At 31.6% G+C, this 24,760-nt stretch overlaps 1 protein-coding gene and 1 long non-coding RNA gene across 3 annotated transcripts in view; one reads left to right on the top strand and one right to left on the bottom strand.

Moving 5' to 3' along the window:
* Window positions 1–317: 317 nt before the first annotated feature.
* Window positions 318–24,760, bottom strand: part of LOC128201070 (uncharacterized) — a 42,828-nt gene continuing 18,385 nt past the window's right edge. For both annotated transcript variants that reach the window (XR_008253055.1, XM_052896684.1), the window contains exon 3: window positions 318–1,257. Coding sequence is in view for 1 of the 2 variants with exons in the window: in XM_052896684.1 (XP_052752644.1) it covers window positions 982–1,257 (276 nt within the window). In the remaining variant the exon portion in view is untranslated. The remainder of the gene's footprint in view (window positions 1,258–24,760) is intronic.
* LOC128201072 (uncharacterized) lies at window positions 11,757–16,536 on the top strand. The gene is made up of 3 exons (XR_008253057.1): window positions 11,757–11,892; window positions 13,043–13,371; window positions 13,738–16,536. It is a non-coding gene; the product is annotated as an uncharacterized LOC128201072 (long non-coding RNA).

Here is a 24,760-nt window from a genome sequence, read left to right on the forward strand (position 1 = left end):
AAATATGAAAATACAGAGTGACCGTGATCAAAGAACAAGAATAATTTGTATTTTAACAACATAATTTGTATAAAATAATATTACTGTTGTTATTTAATCTTTATTAATAACATTAATGCAAATGTACTAACACCTGTTACCTATTGATAACAAAATTAACGAACATATGTCTTTACAAAAACAATAAATTAAGCTGATATTTTTTTGTTTTTTTTTTTTTTTTGTTTTAATTAAAGAACATATGTCTTTACAAAAACAATAAATTAATCTGATATTTTTTTGTTTTTTTTTTTTTAATAACAATTGTATTATTTTGTCTATTAACAATTCAGTGAAGTATTTTGTGCACTTAACTGAAATTTACATGGGATTAGTTTTGATGGGTATAACGAAAAGCAAAATTACGTAATAGTAACCATGAAAATAAACTATATTTATTATATGAAATATTAAAAATTGATCAATCCAAAAATCTTACAACATTCATGAATATCCCATGTATTGGAAACTTCCTATTCTTACTCCGTCAGTACACCCAAAAGAATAAATTTTAGTCAATATTAAATCTAAGTTGTTTTATACTAATTTTATTAGATTCAGCCATTTCAGCATTAATCAATAATCATATTTATTTACACATATATAGATATCTACTCGTAGTTTTAAAACATCCTGCTTAGGAAAAGTGGTTCTGTGATACAGTATGTAATAGATCGAAATAATACTAGAATATATATTCTTTATATTACAGAATGTTACATAAAGAAATATAATACATACCTAATACACAAGCGTACATAACATACGAAAGCTCGGAATTCTTATATATATAGGATAAACAAGACGATTGTTTAAGCTATTAAGGCACAGAAGTAATAATCTTGCATTAATGCCTAATATTAGTAATAATGATACGGTAAGTTAAGACATTTATATGATATGATAGAACTTTTATTATTTTGAAAGCATACATAAGTGTAGTTATCCGACGACTTCAAAAAGCTTCAGAGTAGTAGGATGCGTTGAATGCAAGGCGGTTGACCTTCCTTGGTGTTTACATCGGTGCGCATCGGTCGCGGGCGCGTCAGGGCCGCGCGTTGCACTGTGCGCTTGGACACAAACAACATACATAACCATAGCTACACCTAGTAATGCTGTTCCATCTACATAGTGGTTCGAGTATGCAGGACGCCGCCGCCGGCTGCGTCCGGTTAGCCGCGTCGCGTTCCGATCACAACGGAATGGATGGCAGTGAACCTTTGGAGACAATTACAAACCCTAGTAGAGACCACTTTCTTTATTATATTTCTAATAATAGAATTAATTACATGCTAAAAGGAATGTTTATATTGTTATAAAATATAAGGAAAACCATATACCCACCCACGGTAAAACTTTGTTCTTTTGTACAAGCGACATTTCACAAATATTAATTTATTCCTAATACTGAGTTCTTAATTACCATATTATATTAATATAATACTCGATTTAGAATGATCAAATCTAGCATTGGATTGTAATAAGAAGAACGTAAAAATACATTGAATGCACTGAATTACGGCTACAATAGGAGATCCAATTAAACAAATACATTTACAATTTTCATTACATATAAACAAATGTAAAGAAAGAAAAAACGACCTTTCCTTTAAATCCGCAACTAGAATAATGTAAACATTTACAACACAAATACAATACAAAACAAATATTTTTATAAGATCAAAAATGCGACAAATAAACATACGCCCTGTCAGATGGTCAACGGTTTCCGTATTTTCTTTCTTTTAAGCCGATGTTTTAAAAGTTTCATTCAAGTAATCTCTTCTTATAACATCTTTTATACGAAAATAAGTAAGATATTTATAGTCATATATAATTTTAGTAATAAATACCGAATATATATTTTTTCCGTTTATCGCAGAATGCAGTATTTTTCTTTGCAGTATTCACTATAAAATGAAACATTCGAATATAATATCTGAGCGGAATCTTGTTTTATATTTTCAGAATCTTAAATAACATATAACAGGGTCTTTACCAATATAATTTCTCTTTTTAGTAACAGAGTTATTTTGATGAAATTAAACCCTTAGTGTATTTTTTACAATTCCGTTACTAAATAGTAAAACATACTGGGTACTTTATTATTTCGTCTTAATTTCGACTTAATGTAATGAAGTACCACGTTCTTGATTCACTCTTCATCCCAAAGGTTGACTGGGTAGAGAATGATACTAGCATTAAGTCCGCCTTTTGTATCATAGATTCTTTTGGTAAATAAAGTTATTTACATAAATAAAAAGAGCTTACGTCTGTCTGTATATCTCTCCGTATATCAGGGTTGCTTATTCAAATTTCTGTAAAATGTGTAAGTAACAAATTTTAACAAAAAGGTTATTTATAAAAAAAAAATAGCAGACTTCTAAAAATATTAAACTAACATTTGAATGAAAATTTACCTTTCATAGAAACAACGTAAAAAGATAATACTGCTGAAAATTTTTTAATACAATTGATTACGTATGTCTATGAAAAATTAAAGTACAAAATAAACTACAAATTGGGCTTTAAAATGCCGCACTTTTTGGCAAAACTCAAACTGTGGTAGATATCAATGATGTAGGGTATCAATTGAATTTGGAAGTTGAGTAATTTGGCCTCTTGCCGGTCTTCGGTAATATAATATCAATGCGTAGAAGTCTCCTGACAATCCATATTCCATAAGCTAAACTTTACATATATTAACTTTGATATTGGTTTGTATATTTAAAAGCATAACGTTTTCAATTTGCATTTAATTGTTTATTATTGTTTTATTCCTTATACGATATCTTTGCCAATTCCAAATTATTTTTTATAATTCTTTTTAGTTATTTAATTATATAAAAATAATGTCATCTTTCAATTAATAAACAGACACTACAATCCCAAATTTATTTTACTTATATTATTAATAATAACTAAAAATGATACAAGTATTGAATTCATGATTCATGCAATTTTTAATAATTTATATTTTGTCAATTTTCAACTCTTTCATAATATTGTGTTTTAAGTTAAATTAGCTATAACAGCTTGTGTCAATCATATGTCAATTCCATACTTTCATTGATATAAAATGTTCTTTAAATGTAGGGGGAATACCTTTGTATCCGCAACGATTAATGGCTATACCATAAACTTGAGTGATCTGCTAATCCCCATTCGAGTATAATTTTTTTAACTTTATACATACTACTACAAAACAAGTATTATTTTAAATTGGTAATACAAATATCATAAGCTGTTGATACACTCACTGTAGTAGAAGGCGTGCAGTTGCCACTACTGCCTTTAGTAGTTTATTGATTCTGATCTCCGGCCTACTTTCATTGGTAAGGACAAAATTTCGTAACGTAACTTTAGAAATCTGTATCGCAGTAGATACTGACAATTACTGTCTGTTTATTGACGGTCGACGACCGGTTAAACATGGCAAGTATGGTATGCGTTTTGTTATTCACTATCCTGTGTATATCCTATGACTATATCGGTTTAAAAGATGGAATATCGCAATGAAATTATCAAGTATGAGGGTATAACACCTTAGACCTTATATGGATCATTAGCATCTATGGAGTGTTTTTAACAGATGAAAATGGAATGACAACTTTTTCTTTAAATACAACAACGCAAATAGTTAAGCACCCAAACAAATACAAATGGCATAAATTTTAAATATACGTATACGCATTCCTGAAAGCCATAACAAAATTTAATTTAAGAGTGTAAAAAGAATATTTCCTATATTAATAAATATAGGACTTGAATCCGAAACCTCAGAGAGGAAATAATTGGGTTTCCCTAGGGTTCTTCGAAAAAAGTGTAATAAGGTTTGCCACCATAGAATTATGAAAAAACTTGACTCACCATTGCAGAATTGTTAAATAAATATATCCATCTATCTATTTACTATAAATAAAGATAATATGAATGTGATAATAATGATGATACATAATGAATTACTTGTATATTGCTAATTATGATTAGATAGTAGGTACATTGCCCAACATACTTTATCAGAAACTTTGATTAATCAAAGTTTCAGATAATAACAATAATAAATAAGATTAGATATGTTTTAAACTGAATATTTGGACTAGCAACGGAATAATAATAATCATCTTGAAATCAATTACAAGTCATAGACAACAATAAATACACATATCAATAGTGTCTAGGAATCAAGTACATTTTAGAGTATCGCCACAATTGATGATTATTATTTTAACTTTTTCGGGTCGTTATTAATTATTATTAGTAAATTTCACAATTTGAATAAAGAATTTCTTAAATTATAAATTCATAAAATCCTTGTTTTTCCCTTTTTTTGCCATTTAACTGACGTCACTAATTTAGATTACTTTCCCACGATTTATAAAAATTGCAATTTTTATTAATTTGTAAGAAATATAGGGATAGGTTGATCCTTAAACATAGGAATTAAGAAGCAGTCTGGAAGACTAGATTTGGTAAATATTAATTGATTCATTTTATTAGTTAAAAATATACTTAATCCCTAAACAATTTTGATGGGTATGTAACTCTTTATTGTTAACTCTCAATAATGTGTAAGCAATGGCATTAATTATAAAATAATGTAACATAAGCACAATGGGCAGTCCTATCGCTGAAAGCTATCTTTGCAAATGTAAAGGAAGGAGCCTATAGCATAAGTAGGTAAGTAAATTATAAAATAAAAGTAAATGATAAAAAATAAGTCTTAATAAATCAACCAGATTTATCGAAGCTTATTGTGACAACTTCAAATTATTGAATACGTACTACAAATCTTGTTATTGTGATTAACATAGTATTTATTAAGCCAGTGCAGTATATCCACTTTTAACTTATTTAAATTTATTATAGTTACATATATAAATTAATACATGTATTTTTATTATATATATATATATATATATATATATATATATATTAAATTTTTTAAATAGTAAATTTACTTTTATAGTAAATTTTTTAACACTTTCATATAACGTCTCGATACAAAGTTCTCTAGTGACAAAATCGTCGTAGAACACTTTGATTCTCCTAATAATAAAGCCAAAACAAAAACACTATTGTTTGGACGAATAGAATATTCTATTTTTATATATAACAACATCTCACGTTGTGTATCTTGTCTCGTTTATTTATTCTATCCGAATCGAACAAACACGAACCACGAATAATAGGTTTATTCATCTCCGTAAAGTAGTAATTTCCTTCCAAGTCAGTGGTAACTATTGGTGGAACGAACGCACCAAATGGATTAATATTTAAACTTTACTACATGTTTTCTACGTGCCTACGTAGATGTTGTTAAAATTCAAATTAAGTTTCCACGCAAAGACCCTTATTACATCCAAATCTTTTAATATTTAGCTAATGATAAGCTTCACGACCTGTGTATTTAATGTATGTCAATATTAGAATTAAAATACATACGAAGATATCCAAGAACATATTTGTAATGAATGTTTTGATAAAAGTGAATACAACGTCATAAAGTATTTATACTAGATATCTTAATATTTTTGTTGAAATAATATTAACGCAATAAAATATAATTTCCATTAAACGCCGACAAAGGCGTAATTATTCCTTTAAAACCTTTCTCTGTTTTACACGAAACATAATCAGATTCAATTCGTTTATACAACAAGTATGTATAATACGAATTATACGTGAAGGGTGTAATGTTAACTAATATGCATAGTTTAATTTATAGTTTACTAGCTTTTACCCATTTCAAAATTTTACAATTATTTATTAGTTTACTAAAAAAATCCTTATTATTTTAATCTTGTGAAATAAACTTTGTTCTACAAAATGCAAAAAAAAAAAATAGGATTACAATAAATAATTTACAAGATAAAATAGGACTACAGTAAATGATACAAAAGGCGATCTTATCGCTAGCCAATCTATTCCAGACAATCTTTTAATAGACGTCATTCAGAAAAAAGAAAAAGGCCGCACTATATTAAAATTAGTACTATTAATAGAAAAAGAAAGAAAAAAATATATACAAATGGACAATGAAAAGATTTCAATCTATTAGCATCTGGTTTTATATCACGCTCAGATGTTCTTTGGGCGACAGAGAGGATTCTTTTGTCAAATTAACATGATAAATGTACTGACGTAAAGATATTAACTTTTTGCCGAGTAGCACGTGCGGTTCCTAATTTCCTACGATAAGTTTACGCCTAGCAGTCTGGTCGGCCAGAGATGTTTTCAATAATGCTTTATTTTAATTGCAAAATCAAACAATAAGATAGAATTGAAACAAGATCATTAAATACAACGAAGATGATATTTACTTATTGCAGAAAATATGTAAAATATAAATGCTACAGTACAATGGTCTTAAAATAAAATATAAACTCGTTTTCAGTAATGTAATCGTCAATGTAATTCAAAATAGACTTGGGCAAAATCGGAACTACTCTCAGATAACGTAAGATAACCGATTTGAGATAAGAATAATGTTTCATTTCCCATTAGTCACAATTTATTTTTGTAACAATTGTCAGTGTATCCTCATAACTTTGAAACAGTGACCATCGGATTTAAATAATATACGTTTAAATTTACCTATTTTACAAATAATAAATAATATACAAAAAGTAAATAATGATAAAATATATATGGGACCAAAATGAAAGAACCCTTACGAACAATATAATGACAATGAATTGAAACCTTTTCTTCTTTCTTCACTTTCTTTTTTATTTTTCGTATTAGTGTTTTTTATACCACTGATATAGCACATAAGTGTACAGTCCACCAGATATTAAATAGTTTTTGTTTTTATACCACGAAAGTGGGAAACAAGCATACAGCCCATCAGATGGTAAACAGTCACTGTAATCTATGAACATTTGCATTACCAGGTATATCACGTGGGCGTTACTGGCCCTAACTTAGAGATAAAAATGACATAGTAACCCCGACTGCGCTATTGGTATATAAAGCTGGATAAACCCATCATCGATTTGGTAGGTACATGTAGACTGTTAGTAATGGAATTAGTAGACCCTATTAATAACCATCTGTTTCCCCCGATGGTGAGCGGTTATTATAGCCTAATGGCGCTTTCAATACCTAAGGCATTTCCTCTTTACCCCGTTCTGGATAATATGCTGTAATAGGGAGCTTATTCCATAACCTAAACGAACGTAGGATGAAGGATCTCTGAAAACTCAGTTGAGCTCCCTGTAGAAGGAAAGCAGTGTGAAGGTAGAAGGCACCCATGGATATTAAGTTGAACAATTCCATAAAATACTTCATTATATAGACACAACACACAAAAGGAGGAAAGACTTAAGAATATGATACAACTTGTGAACTTGGAATCATCATATCGTCATTTTTTTTATCACATATTATTTTTATCCGTTACAATTATTTTCTTTGTATTTGTATTGTATTTATATTGTGTTAAACCGAATTTAAAAATTATTTTACCTATAGAATGCTACACTATCAGCGAGTAACATGGGCAGAATTAAAAAGAAATATTTCTTCTACCTAAAGACACGTTACTTGACATATTTATCAATAATTCCAAGCTTACAAGCTGAATTTCTAGAATGTTAAGCTAAATAAATTTTAAAAATATTTAAGTTAAAAATTTCTGTAAAACTTTCTTAAATTTAAATACTTCATAAACACCTTTCGTGTTTAAAAACATTTCGAGATTAATGATTTCGTTTTCACTCCCTCAAATACTTATAGTGATTCTGGATTAAGAGAATTAAAGAGTTAACAAACGTAAATAAAGAGGGTGTAATTTTATAAATATTTTGTTTCGAATGGATAAAAATACTTAACCGATTTTAAAAATTATTTCACCTATAGAAAGCTACAGTATCAGCGATACTGTATGCTATAAATTGTAAATTACTATAAGTAGTATTATCTTTCATAGATTACAATTAAGCATCCTATATAGAGTTTGTTCCTATGCCTTTTCTTGATAAATGTTAACAACTCCTTGTTGGTGATTTAAAATATTAAAATATATTAATATTTAATGAAACTTGATTTTAACATTGTTTTGAACATGCGCATTCGACTTGCTTGACAATTGCGGTCAATGATTAATTAAAAATATTAGTCAGCTACGAATGCCACGTTATATAGCTAATGCGTCAAAATGTGCGGTGATTGACCGTACTTGCTCCGGGCATCAGAAATGCAAGATAATGATTACAAACATGATAATTATAATAAAACAATATAATATTAAAAATGAAATACAAAAGGAATAAAATAATACTAAATCTACACTTAATTATTATTTATCAAAAACACTGCTCATGAAATATATACGATTTACGTCTATTCACTTTACACACATTAGGTTTTACATTCGAACACTACACTTGCGTATCACACAAGTCTATGTTTTTACATATACTGTTACGAATAGAGGAGAGCCCAACGGTTTGGCTCCGCCGCCCTCGCCACTGCTGACCGATCTTGCTCGTTACACACTCTTCCACACCAGTACCGCTCCAGTTATAATCGTTGTACTGATAATGAAGTATATTAGAGCATAATGATGTACACCATGATAAGATATATCACTCACCAGTACCACGACTCCTACAATTTGTTTAATTTCTTGTCTATATCTATAATTTGCTGATGACGACTTCTGTTTGTATCGTCAACCAGTGGTAAAGTCGAAATTGATACATTAATAAGATTGTTTATAGGATTGATCTGCTGCTGTTGCTATCTAACCTAGTTTGATGATGCTCTAATCTTCATTATGAGCGTAAACTGTAAATAATTCAAACATGCTAATGCATCCGTGTAAACCGCTGACGAAGCCAGCGTGCGCCAAGCGTGGTGTGGATACCTGATTCGCGCACATTCCTCGTAATGTACACCTTCCACAACAAAAATATAAGTATTTATTTATATTCTTTAATTCAATTCATTTATTGGTACAGTGATCAACAACATTTTTGCATTGGTTTAATACGTCTTCGTCACACAAACTGTCACCATGAGATAAGTGATATATATATGGGTTCTGTAAAGGATATAGATAGCTAGTTTCGTCTTGATAACTGTATACGGGTAAGTGGTTGTGTTCTCCACTTTCATTTATATGTAGGTAGGCATCTTTTGCTAGATTAATTGCTACGTATTCCAATATAGGAAGTGTACTTCTCATCTTGTTATGATTCATCACAATTGGTGTGGTAATAAGGCGGAATAGTTCGAAGGTATCTCTGCTAATGAATGGAACCTTGATCTTAAAATAAGGGTATAGGTAATCTTCATACATCCTGGTTTTTACCTTCAGTAAATGAAAAGCTTTGCAAGCTAGCATGTATGTTATCTATGGGTAAAGTCATCTCCTTCGAAATTTTACTTAATATAATGCTCAGTTCACTTTGGAGTTGTTAAGGAATTATAAGACGAAAATAGAAAATTTCCATGATAAATATCTGTCTTCAATTGTTTGCAAATTATATATCATGTTATTAGTTGTTAAAACAATGTTAATAAAATAATTAACTTGTGAAATATTTCACATCATATCTGTTTATTTATTATTTTGCTTTGTTTATCCATAGCTACTTCACTTCTTTTTAACCAATTTTAAAAAAGGAGGAGATTAGATATTCCATTGTATATTTTTAGTAAATTGGTTTCAGCTTCTATAATGATATTTGATATCATCAAAATAATACTAAATGTTGTTGATTCCTGCGTATGAGTGTAGAATCGTTCTGATTTTGTTCTGCGAATCTCTCGTCTAATACGTCGAACAGCGAGTTGGCTAGAAAGCCGATACCATTGATAAGCCCGCACCGTGAGCGCGCGTGCGGGAATGTTGACTAAATAAAATTGTATTATAATATTGTAACTCGGAGTAACGGTGACGTAACTGCCCTAGTATGATGTCAATTTTATTTTTTCTTTAATTTTATCGCATATCTTTTGTAAACAGTTAAAATATTTTTTTAAAGCTTGCAATTCGCTAGTATGAAATGCAAGCTTTGAGAGATATTTTGTATGTATTAATGGTAATGTCCAAATCATAATATACGATAATATTTCTTTTATCTCAAATTATCTGCATATCTGTGATTTTATCGAAATAAAATTCTTAATTTGGGTCCAAAGATTTGAAGAAAGCCTTCAGATGCAGTGAATATACATATTTAAAAAGCATAACCATTCTGCTACTATGGACGAGAAGGTGAATTTTTTTATCTTGTTTCGGCTACGCCTATTCTATTGAGGTTCTGGCGACGACGATGGATTATGAGCTTAAAAATCTCGATTGTTTTCTGAGTTTTGACTGACCGGTAGTATTGATAATTTTACTATAGGACGTTTCAAATAGCCGTCCTTCGTTTCTAATGTAGCTACTCCGATATGTCCATCTGTGATAACGCCATCTTGATCCAGATAAGGGTTTTAATTCAAAATTTAATTCTGAATTAAAACCCTTTTTTTCATTTTCATCACTTCAAGATTTTAATGAATAACTGCACTGTTGATTTTATTTAATTATTCTATTTCTTTTGAGAATTCTTCTTGTTGGGTAAACTTGATACTTAATATTCTGGTACTGTGTACATATTATTAATCTTTGTAATGTGTATCATTCTTTGAAAGGAACAATAAAAAGACTCCATTTATTCATTCTAGATATATGTACGAGTATATGCAGATGTATATGCGTATTTATACTGTCGCTATGTTAGTGTTAATTACCCCGATAGTAATATTCGGCTAAATACTTCTTGTAGACAGCGAATATATTATTATATCGCTTCAAAGATTTCACTTTTACTTGTAAATGCTTTTGTTTCAATATACTTAATTCTTGAATATAATTCTGTTTAAGTTTTTATATATATATGTCTGGGAGTAGAGCTCGGACTGGGCGGCTCTTGTAAAATCCAGGGTCTGCCAATTATATAATTTCTAGAAAATCCTATCTTGACTTTTCTATTATTTTGTTTCATAATTTTTATTAATTAATGTATTAATTATATTATAAAATTAATTATATATTACACGTCTGTATTCAGTTTGCACTCGCTTCAATACTAGAGACAGTCCGTAAAAATGCTCTTAAGTTGCTTGTTTGCTTTTTGAACATTTCCTCGGTCTTGCTATTCGTAACTCTTGATAAAAATTGAGAGTATCCTGAGAGAGAGAAAGCTGTTAGGTACCTGATCTTGATAGTACGCCAATTGGAGTTGCTGGCTTAAGAAGTGGAGTTGAGGCTTTTTCTTTTTGGGTCACATGATTAATCTTACTTAGGACATTTTTGTATTTTCCCTTGGTAATATTGTACAATGGAACTTGTTTTGATAAATCCATAATTGCATATGTGATTGTTAAGAAAATCATGACAATAATTGTTTAATATATTTATTTTACGATCAATGTAGTCTTGAAATTGATATAAAGTTTTTCGATAGTTTCACGGTACTTGATACTTGATGATTCTTGATAAATGCCTGATATCTTTTTATTACTTCATAGAACTTGATATTTGATAATTCTTGATATCTTCTTGATACTTAATAAATACTAGATAATTCTTTATATCTTCTTGAAACTTGATAATTACTTAATAATTCTTAATAAGTAATTGATAATACTTGATTTTTGATAAGTACTTGATAGCTTCTTATTAATCGAATACTGGAGTTTTTCAGTATACCAGCAATCTCAGCTCAATATACGCGGTTTCTCAATTTGATTGGTGAGACCCGATTATAGGCCAATTAAACCGATCGGCTATTGCCCACGACATATACAAAAACACTTCACTGGCCGATTTCCAAGGACCACAAAGATATAAAGGTTTGTTCTTGCACCTTTGCTTTGAGGATATCTTTCTTTGTGATTTAAAATATTTGTATTTAATACAACTTGATGTTGATATTGTTGTGAGCACGCGCAGTCGACTTGCTTGACATACATGGAAAATGTTGAATTAAAATTTTTATAATAAAGTCAACTATTGTAGGTTTACCACGAAATATGACTGATACGTCGAAATGTACGGTGATTGATCGTACCTATAGCGTATTCTAATTTAATCACTTCAACTTCTTTTCACTAGGTCTATTCTATTCTTTTTTATTACCATAGCAGAGATAATATAAATGTCTGTATTTAAGATAAATATTGATATTTAGTAAATTTAATAAATATGGATATAAAAAGTTTATAAGGCAAAATATTAAATATAATATGCATTTGTGTACATTTGTTTGTTATCTTGTACTTATAATAAAGGTATCCTAATTTGAGGCATAACATTTAGAGTTATTATATGACACTTATTCAACTTCATAGTATCCAGACAGACGACTGTGGAATATTGAAAGCGAAGGTCGCGTAAGCCATTCCTAGATTCACCAATCAAATTCGGTTTTATCACGTTTTCTTCCAATTTATATCTATATATTTAAATCTATTTACACATCAAGTTCCTTTATAACTAAATATAGGTCATATAGATTTGTATGTAATAAATATAGATCTATCTACCTACCCCGCAGTGGCCGAGGAAATGAATGTAAGTATTGGGATCCATTGCTAGCAATATACGCTATCAGGTCGACCTCCACGCAATTCTTTACCACATGTACAATATGGGTTCAGTCTGGAGACTATCTAGGTCTTGTGGCAAATTTCTCGATGAGCCAACTAACCTGCCTTCATCCTCACTTGTCATGCTGCCTCGCTGATGCCCTTCTAGCATATACCGATAGCGCAGATGGGGTTATTATTCCATTATCGCCCATTAAAAAAAAATACCCGCAAAAGCCGTAGTGAGTATTACATATTAGAGTCTAACTAATTATAATAATTGAATTTTTTTTCAAACGAGCATGCAGCTTACCTGATGATAAATGATTACCGTTGCCTAAGATCACCCACAACACAAGAAGCATTGCAGATGTGCTGCCGGCCTTTTAAAAAGAGATATGCTTTTTTCTTGAAGGTTACGATGTCATATCGGTTCAAAAACTCTTGCTAGAAGTTGAATCTAAAGAGTGATTATGCTTGAATGAATGTACTTTAAAAAAACCGCCACTTAACCAGATGGTTGGGATTGAACTTTAGTCTGTGGCGGGTTGTGCGGTGGTGAAAATCAGCAGCAGGTATCAATCCGAAGAACTCATCAGAGCATTACCCATGATAAATTCGGTAAAAGATGCACAAAGATGCAACATCTCTACGCAGTTTCAGTGGGTCGAGTCAGATAGCAAGGCACCGACTTCGAATGCGGTCCAATGGAAGGAGCTGATACTTTACCAATAATATAATGACGTAAGTAAAATTGTGAATTTCCTATATAATAAATTATATGAACAGCTAAATTCCTGCCTATATATGAGTTGGATTTGAGTAACGTCTAATTGGGGTCAAAATAATTTATCAGCTTTATATAGCTCTCCAAGACGGCCGCCACCATCTAACCTCTTACTTCTGTAAACAGTATAGAAACTGTATCGTTGTGCTATAATTTGAAGAGATACCGTGATCGGAAATACCGTAGAATCTCTACCATAAGGCACAATATATATTTTTTTATAACACAAGGGGCAAACAAGTATGCGGCTTATCTAATGATAAGTGACCACTCTTATTGAGCACTCCTAACTTTTTGAAGGCCATCATAGCTTTTTCTTCCAGATAACCGCAAAACTGTACGTCGCTGGACATATCAACGCTAAGTATCCCTAGACTTAACTTATTATCAAGGGGAGTGCTCCTGAAAATGAAGAGATACCTACAACAAACAGCGTAAATTTTTAGTTTCAAACGTGACATCACATGAGGAACACGATTAACGGTACAACAAAGTTTCCTAAAATCTGTATGACATTGTTTATGTCAAGATACTGAAACACTTCGGCAAATAAATCTGAAATTTTATTTGCAAATATCAGACAAGTATAAAAAAATATGATGGTATTCGAAGAAAAGATATGTGGATAAGAATGATCAATTGAAGCAGCATTTTTGTACTAATATGGCCAATTTAGGTAACCTAAAAACAAATTTACCTAGCCGATAAAAAATGATTACAAGAAGCAATCACAGTATAGAACAAATGTACTTTAATATTTTTTATACAGTTCCATTAAAATGGTTACGTATATTAATTACAAATCAATGTGACTGTATTTAATACAACTATAATAATAGAGCCACATTATTATAATAAAAAATGTAAAGTAGAAAATCATCTTTCACAGTTCCACAATTCGAATACCAAGATGGTTGAAAAAAAAAGTATAGATTTATTAATGGATGAATATGATATAGTAAGGCTAAGAAACAAGCGTAGAAATCATGTAGGTAATAGTAAACAATTACACGAAGAAATTTTATTAACTGCCTTTAAAAGAACTCTCGCTGTAATCCCTAAGGAAAATCCACACTTGGTTGTGGAATGAGATTCCATAAGGCATAAAGAAACTTTTCCAAAATGTAAATTCTCAGATGTGGCTTATTCCCTAGTGATGGCGAGCATAGCATTGATAGATAATGGCTATTATCATCATGACCAATTATTTATGTAGTAGACCACAGAAAGGAAGCCTCTTAAAAAAGACTCTCAGTCTCAAGATTTTAATACCGGTTATGTAACCTGGATTGTCAATAGGTACAAACTCTGAAATGTTGGATCTTAGGTGACATCTACTCGGATATTTCTACCCAAAAAGTTGGTTCCAAACTATTTATCAAAAATTGTTTTAGCGAATAACTAGACTAGTTGTAGATACCTTGTTCTGAATAAGTAATACAAATAACCTATGTTGACATACACGTAACCATAACCAACTTAATAACGAGGCAGAAAGCGGTCGTTCAGGCGCAAGTTTCGCGCCCTGCGCCCAACTTTAGACGCCAAACAACACGCTACTCACCCGAGAAAGAAATGAAAAGGAGAGATAGTGTTAAGACACTTAAGTGGGACAGAGACAACAAAACGGTCGCGGAATGCGGCGCACTTAATTTTTGTAACGGACTGCGGGTCGAAAAGCGCGCGTCGCAGCCGAGAGGGCCAATGTAGTACGGGCCAGGGGCAAGAGCGGGGGGGAAGTCGGCTGTAGTACGACGGCCCGCGCTTCTCGTAAAGGAAGCGACCCTGGCGCGGTCATTGCTCGCCGCGGCCGCATTCCTCTCCCCCGCCCCTCCGCAAACCTCCGCGGCGCCTGCGCATCAATGAACGGCGCGCGCGCAACTAGCACGTCCACTCACACTATCTCATTCCTGCGACTGTTCTTTTCATCTCTTTCCTCGTCCATCATCATGTTATCTGTGTAACTACACTGATAGCTCTATTATTGCACATCAACACTGACCCGTCATTTAAGGAAGCTCATATAAACTATTATTGACAAATTACTCATCTATTACTGCAGTCTACCCAATCATTGCAAATTCACATAAAAAATCAACGAAACAATTCAAAGTTCAATATCGTATTCAAGTCAAATATAGAGTTATAGGAGGCAGTAAAAATAAAATTACAGGATGTCATTATTATTTTAGGAATTCGTTACCTTGACTATATCCATACTGAAGGTCGATTTGATAACGAATATGGAAACATGTTGGTTGGTAGAGGCATATCTAAGAGGAGCCATTTCAATCTAAATACTCGTATTAGAAAATTTTTAACAAAAAAAATCTGCACTGAAATTAGTTAATACATTTGAAAAACGTACTTGACAGAACTCTAAAATGAATCCCATATTTTACGACGCAGTATTCCGCTATTTTATTACGCAATATATATACTATTCCTTTAATCGCAAATATATTTTTTGAAATTGGATCACTATTGCCACTTATAAAATTAATAATCTGCGACAAAGGGCCACTTCCTATAATTGGGATTATATGACGAAATTTTTTATCTCCTAAACATAATTCATCATTTATTTGTGAAAATATGTAATTAGTCAATTCGGAAAATCTATACTAAACACCACCCGGACAACACTCGTCCTTCAACCGTATCTCAAATATTATATTATATATTTAAAATGAGGATACTTAACATAATTACCTACTATAACAATAAGTAAATTTCATACTTCATCCCAATTCAAACTTCACAAACCAAGAATTAACAATTTATAATTTCTATCTTCAGTTATTCACTCATTGAGTGTTGTGTGGTTACATAAAGTTTTAAAAAAAATATAACGCTTTACACCAAATTCAACTACAAATAGGCTATAAAATAAGTTATTTAAGATTAGAGAGTAGTTATTAAAAAGTAGATCATACTTGTAGGTATGTGAAATCCTTTTTTAATAGTCAAAATCTCAATTTAGCGACTCTGCCTACGCAAAAAATAAAATATGCTAGTAAATACTCGTCATTTTTTCGTTTTTGTAAGCAGTTTTTTGTAACTGCACTAATACTAAAAATCAACTTAATTCAATTGTAATATATTTTTAATTATGTCAACAATGTCCGATCCTGTAATAAAAAAAATGTAAAAAATGCAACTGCATTAATTTAGAAATAATTTAAAAGAATGCCTCGCAGCCTTTTTAATTTTATTGTACCCTAAATCAACAAGGAGGCTGCCAAAGGCTTCAATTAACATTCAGTAACAAAGCCCTATCTCGTAGTTCTGTGTACTTTTGAAAAAATTAAATAGGTTTTGGCCATAGTTGTTCTTGACACAATCGAAGTAAAGCCAGATAAAAACATCGATATTTTACATTAAAACTATTTAATAACTTATTGAAGCAGGTATAAAAAATTAACAAATAAAACACCATATTAAACCTAATTACGAAATACATATGTTACATGTAGTATTTAATAAAACATCTATAATTACTGTCCATTTCTCATATTAGTGGTGAATTGCTAAAGAAACTCGATGGCATTCTCTTATAACTTTGTATAATTATTGAAAATTTCGGCTGTTAAACAAGTTCCTATCAAATAGTCCCACTCATTTGTGGTGTAGTATAATAATTTTCCATCTAGCATAGTATAGCGCTCGTTTTACCTACAGTTTAAAAAATTGAATATGCTAGATGTAAAATTTCAATTTAATTTTATTGAAAATAGCTACACTCGAGTTTCTTGCCCTCTTTCTATTGAAATTGCTTTTCGAGGAACGCGTCTGTAACGATCCTATATGAATGAATGGTTTTTAATATTTTATTCAAAATATAGCCAATTAAGTGCAATTAGATATTGTGTTAATACATAAAAGATTAATACTTTGATTTTCTGGAATATATGTAATATTGTCAAACGTGGATTAAAAAAAATGAGTATATATATATATATATATATATATATATATATATATATATATATATATATATATATATATCTGTATATACTAAGTTTAGAATTTTTTCTCCTTCTTGTTGCTTTTCTTTCAACGACTAAATGTATTTCAATAGTAACAAGTTATAATAAGTACAACAGACCAAAGACTATATTTTGTTCAAAAAGATTTAGTTTAGTTGTTAGAATTAATTGCATATTTAATTAGCATTTTAGTTTAGTTTATTCAATTTTAAATATTATATTTAACGCTACTAACTACTCTATGCACCTATATTGTAGGATATAGGAAGTAAATAAAATAAAAACAATGTTATAAACTTATAGGAAACTTGAAATACTACATGCCTATTTTGCCAAACAAATTTGTCGGCAGAGATCACACAAGCTGTTGATTAATTCGCTAAATTCGTGTTATAAAATCTTGATTACACATTACAAGAACCAAAGGACACTCACTCAGGATTGTGGTAACCGGTACTTAATGACATTAAGACAATAAGTAATGAAACGAAACTTCGCCAAGCCTTCTATAAAGTAAACGGTCGTTCACCTCCATATGGGTGTACTTGAGTTTTATTACCGCCTACTATGGTTCTTCAACATCCACTTAAATGCTGTACTACTGATACTTCTAACCATTTTAAAGAAGTACGCAGTAACCACAGAAAAAAGGTAATCACGTCAGGCATCAACTGATCTAAAACTCGTAAACAAACCAAAAGTAGCTTCGGATACAAAAATAGTAATGTGTTTATTTTGAGTGATGACGACAAACTGTGGGGGCGTCACTTTCGACATTTAATAACAGCATTATTTTAGTTATAATAACCACATTTAGGAACGGACATTGATGATGTCGTCACCTTTTCTTTAGAATGCCCATTATTTAAGTGATTGTAAAAAAGATAACAAAAACATGGGTATTGGATATAGCATAAAGTTTACGGGAGCTATTGAAAGCGTCCTCTGTAGTTGTCCAACAGCTTTGCGCTTCGTGGCAAGCCGCGCGGTCAACGCTCGGCAAACTGCCGGACTTACTGGTTGGACATGGGGCAATGGAATCTGCGGGGGACAAAAAAGAAACGCGCCCGCGCCGCCTGCCGAGCGCGCTTCTCGACTACTAAACAACGGCATACTGCCACGTCGTGGATAGAAGTTGTATCCCATTCGTCCATGAATCGTTTTCTGATTTCAGTAAACGGTACGCGCCTTAAAACGTATTATTTCATGGTTAATATTAAATCACTAATCACGAGAATAATTGTATGAATATTGAACGGTACTGCAATGTTTTTATAGAATTAATATTTGTATACTGGAGTTTTATTTTTGATGATCAACTGAATCAGTTTTCCTGAAGAAAATCCAGATTTAAAATAAAATGTGACAAATATGTACAAAGAAAAAGCAGAAAGTTCATATTTTTTCTATGCAATATTTGTATACATACTGAATACTTTTGTTATTAAATCTGCTAAATAAATATATATATAAATAAATCATATCTATTAAAAATTATAATTTAATCACTATATTAAGTAATATGGCTGATATCAAACACTACCCTACTTAGGTATCGATAAAAAAGTATTAGTTGCAATAAAAGATTATTAAATATGAATTAGAAAAAATAAAAAATAAAAGTACGATCGTAAATACTAAACATTCCCCCTGATTACTTAAATCGCTTTGAAATCTAATACCCATTAATGAGATACGGAGCCAACTGGATACGCACCAGCAGAAATCTTATAACAGCTCTCTTTTGCGACAGATTGGTGTAAAAAGGTGAAACCTTAATAAAGTAAGAGTATAATAGCATAAAACAAAATCGAACAAAGTAAGAATATAATACCATAAAACAGAATCGAACAAAGCAATCAATAGGTACTAATTACATTATCCTTTGTTAATTTCGCTCGCTTTATGTGAGAACTGAGAACGAAGTACTGGGCTTTGAGTACATCGATCTACCTTTCCGAGAATCTTTGTGTTGGGCGCCCTTTTCTTGAAAGAATGGTCAACTTTTTCACGCGCCAAATTTTTATTACAATTAGTATGTTTCTGTACTTTTTAAAGTACATAATGGAACTCTAGATGGTAGAGGTTTGTACAATCCGGTTAATTAACATATTTTCTTTTCAAATGCATTAAATTAATTAATAAAAATTCATGCCATAAAATTAGTTAAGAACGCGCATAAAGTGAAAACAATACCATTACTTACAAGAATTCTTTGACAAGCAAAGAATGGAATATTATTATTCAGAGACCGTTTAAGGCGTCTCAATAACTACCTGCAGTAAATACCTCTCACCTAATGGTATGTAGGTAGGTATACTATTAGAACAATAATAAAGTAACACGTTTATCGTTTTTTCAGATTTCAGATTGCAAAGAGAAGGTTCTCAATTCGGTTGTATTTTTTTATGTTTGTTACCTTATAACTCCGTCAATTGTAAACCGATTTGAAAATCTTTTATTTTTTTTCTAAAATGTCTCGTAGAAATGTAATCATAATCGATTCAGTGGTTTAGTTTTTAAATTAATATAACTGGTTTTGCCGCAATTGAAGTCGATTTTGTGTGAAGTATTTACGTATACCCCAATCACCTAAACATATACATTTTCAACTTAGTTTTGATAATATTGAACAAGAAATCTTCATTTGATATATTTGAAATACCTATTTCTATGAAAAATTATAATATTTTTAAAAGTCATATTAATATACATCTAATAATAGACATGGATACCATCAAGTGCTAAAAATTCTACAATCTAAGTACTTCATAGATATCTGAAGTTCGCAAAGCTTTAAAATTTCCAAATACTTTTTTGCGATATTGCCTATAGATGTGAACAATACCTTGGTCATCCCAGAATATATTGTATTGCCCATGATACCCCTCATGCCTTGTCATTCCCGAAGACTACGGTACGGCCTCTGTAGCCTGTAATATCACTGATATCCCCTTCAAACCGAAACATGCAAACAACTGCTTCACGCCAGAAACACAAATGAAACAGAAATATCCAAGCAAACGACTTTTGTACAGTCTCCCTCTGGTATAAAATATATGCGATTTTTGGTTATCAAGAAAATTAGCGCTAATTGTAAAGACTGCACCCCGCCTAATCGCTCAACTACGGTTCCGGGCCGATGTCATTGACCGACCACTGTCGGAAATAGATACCCCTCCTACAGTTCCGGCGAGGAGTACCCCGTGCATAATTTTAACCATTGTATTAGTAATAAGATAATCCGTTGCAGTTGCTATTTTAATAACATGGTTAGGTGAATTATATATAAAGTTACATTGGGAACAGTACTTTAAAAAAAAAAACAAACAAATCGCATAGACGACAACAAGAGAAGTCCGTCTGTATTGCACTTGCATAGCATAAAAGTGCGTAAAATTAATATACCGACTAAATTATATATCTGTAAATTTTAATATATATTTGTATATTTTAATTAATAATTTATTTAATTAACTTATATGTTATTAGTACTATTTCCAAAATAGTACCAATATATAACAAATATTAAAGAAAACTATTATTAATAAAACTAGACTTAATTATGTTGACTAATGAACTAGATAGAAGATCTGTATCTTCTATTCTTCTTCTTGTCCTGCCGTTGTTTTGGTAGTGAATCATTAACATTTTTTGTCTGTACTAATTTAAATCTCAATATCCTAAGTATTTAAGATTTTACTATAGAATAAAGTGATGTAAACAAACAAACAGGAGACCGTGTGATCGGCACGGCATGGCTAGCGACCACGTTTACAACTCTGCTATATATCCGATTCGATCCGAGCAATGTGGTGTTTCGCGAGTAGGTGGGTCGCCTGATCTCTCTGGCAGCATTGCAATGCACATCCGGGGCGGTCGATACGGGCGGCGACTTGCGCGGTGCTGCGTCCCCTCACCGCTCGCCACCCGCACCGGCAATGCGGCCCCCTCACGTCTTCGAGTCCCCCTCCACGACCACTCACATCGATTCGCGCTTGATAATTATTAAGAGCTTGTTGGGAAAATTTATCATCTTGCAAGAAAACATATTTGGAATTCGCATTATAGAAATCGCGAGACAAAGTCACATTGGAACAAAGTAGAATTGATGACGGGTTAAGGTCTTTAAAAACAGAATGATGAACGTCAGAAATATGTATTACTTTAGATTATAGTATAAAACAACAATTAACTATTCCTAATATTTATAAATAAATACTGTAAAGTTGGCGAATATATAATATTTTACGACGACAACCAGTCGAAAGTTTATCGTCCCCCAACCTGAATCACTTCACAAACAATCAACCCCCCTAGACGAATACATTTTTATTGCCGATTCCGCTAGTAGAAAATTCCAAATCTATGGAATTGACAGATGATTGACATAAAGCCGTAGTAGCAAATTATGATGGCTTATATCAATTCTATGCAATTTCGAATTCTATAAATGTTCAATATCTATGGCCGGCCCTTTAAAAAGGAATATACTCTTTTCTTGAAGGTAATGTTATCGTATCGGTTCGGAAATACTGCTGTTGGAAGTTGATTCCAAAGAGTGGTTGTGCGTGGAAGAAAGTACCTTGAAAAATGCACGGAAGACCGCCACTCATCCAGATAATTGGGATGAAACTTTAATTTATGGCGGGTTGTACGATGGTGAAAATCAGCAGCAGGTATCAATCCAAACAATTCCTCAGAACACTCCCCATGATAAATTCGGTAGAAGATGCACAGAGATACAACATCTCTGCGCAGTTTCAGTGGGTCGAATTAATTAATTAATTTTTAAAGTCCCACAGCTGGTCACGAGTCTCTCACTCAGAGGAGTCACCACTAATTCTATTCATCGCTAAGATGGGACAAGAACCGACTAATAGAAATAGCACTACTACACCTACTCTACGCTAATACACCAGTGCAAAATTAAAACTCGAAAGAAAACTCCATATTTAACATGTTACATATGTCAGGCAAACATTGATTGTCTATAATGTCACTAAAATATAATAAACAATACTTCTAACAATGTAATTTCACTCCGTAACCCCATGACCAACATTTCCTGCCGCAACATTAATTGCAGCTAACCTCCATAATTTTCATTAACAATTTACCTACATAATCGCATTAGAGAAGACTTATATGTAGATTGTTATAATGATTTACGTTTATAGAGTACCGTACCAGAAGGGGAAAAAACGACTATTACCACAGAATAGAGAGAATACCCAGAAGGAAAGCTCTTTTAATGTGCCAACAAATATGTAAGGGTTTCACAAGAGAGTTATTAGTATCACCATCATCATCATATCAGCATTTAACGTTTCACTGCTGAACATAAGCCTTCCCCTTTAGAGGTTTTACCAGTAGTTGCCATGCTTGGCAAGCGCATTGGCAACCGCAGTTAGGCTTTAGAAATGTTTTCAAAAGAACGCTACTGCCCGTTCCTCACCCTCTCTTAACACCTCTTACGACACCCACGGAAAGGAAGGGGTAGCCTATTCTATGCCGGGACCACACGGCAACTGTTATTAGTATATATACATATATTCATTCATTTGTATGTATTGTTTATTTACGTCTATTTATGTAAGTTTTCTTTTTTTGTAACTTAGAATGGCAAACAAGCTCACGGCTCACCTGATGGAAAATGATAACCGTTGGTTATAAACATGTGCAGTACCATGGACATAACAGAGTATATTGTTGCGCCACTGGTATATTATAAGTATTTAGCTCTTTTTTAATCTTATTATTTTTCTGTTACGCCTTGACCAGACACAATTTTAATTATTCTTCTCCATCCTAAGATTGCCTGGAAAAGATCACTATTTAGCGATAAGGCTGCCAACTATTGCTTCTTTATCTTGCTTTTTATGTAATTAATTACTCATTTTGTTTGTGTAGATATTTTTAATCTTTATAATCTGTGTTATTCTTTAAAGGGAATAATAAAGAATTTTCATTCATTCAATTGTATACATAAAAGCGTAGGTAGTTAAGAACATCCAAATAGTAAAATTATCATATGTTTTACACGACGTAATGTATTTTTTTATATATAATTAATTATAATATTATAATCAAATAATATCATATAATTACCTAGTCTTTAGAATAATTAAAGAAAGATATATGTATTTTTATTATTGTTCTTGCACACTGAACAGTACATTTGAAAATTTTACTTAAACAGGCGTACGCCGTACAACTCACGATTTGTGGCACTACGCGAGTCTACGTAAACTAGATTATTCTAACGCAACATATACATAAGGAACAAGTAGAGCCCTACGTACACAAGTATCGCTTGGTTGTAGTAGTATTCTTATCCCAGCATATTTCCTAGTATCTTATTTTCTGGGTACTCTGTACTATTACTGTGGAAATCGTTCGTCTGTCATCATAATATTTGCATATTTTAGTCAATACTGATGCCTTTTGTGATTTAAATTTAAAAGTCTTAAATATTGCATAATCAATCATATTACAATTATTATATCCACATAGAAAAGAATCAGGCATCTAGTATTCAATTAAGGCTGAAATAGTGATGATGTGTAAGAATTTGTACATTAATTTAATATTCGATACACTCATTAGATAAAGAATATAACTACAAAAAAAATCTACTAAATAGGCCTGGCGGCTTGGTATAGGTTTATTATGAGATTTTCTTCACTTGTATTGCTGTATTGTATGCTTGTCTCTCATGATATCCCAGGGACGAAGAGTGGTGATACACAGTATATTGTTACCCTGGCACCACAAGTAATAAAAGTGATGGTCAATATCTTTAACAAACCTAATTAATCCAAGTTTCCGCCCCGAGCCACGTTGGATTTCGATATAAATGCTAGCATAAAGTAAGCCTCGACGCTCAATATTAATGAACAACTTAATTAATCCAAATAATCTCGGGATCACCTAAAAAAAATTATTCGTTTTTAAATTTACAAATATTATACCCACATGTAGATGCAGACCACACATAAGTGCAGACTTACATATTATATAGTTTCTATTAAGCAACTTGTTACGAGATAAGAAACAAACTAATGACAGAACCTTATGGAAAGTGGTAAACCATCTTATAAACATGAATAGTAAGGACGTCACAGAATACACTGCAACATCTTTGGTTATAGATACAACCGCTAAGGCCATCTATTGAGTTTCCCGTCAAAAGTAATACTAAAGAATTCTTTAATTATTTTTATCTCGAACCCTTAACCTTTTAGAAGATGTTTACCATTTTGTATTCGTGCCCCGCTAACACAAACCAATAACGTAGGTGCGGTTATCAATTACTCCATTTTCCAAAAAAGACGCATTGGGGTAGACAAACACC

Source organism: Galleria mellonella, unplaced genomic scaffold (genome assembly GCF_026898425.1).
Source record: "Galleria mellonella isolate WM207_F2 unplaced genomic scaffold, CSIRO_AGI_GalMel_v1 utg33, whole genome shotgun sequence".
In the NCBI taxonomy this organism is placed as follows: domain Eukaryota; kingdom Metazoa; phylum Arthropoda; class Insecta; order Lepidoptera; family Pyralidae; genus Galleria; species Galleria mellonella.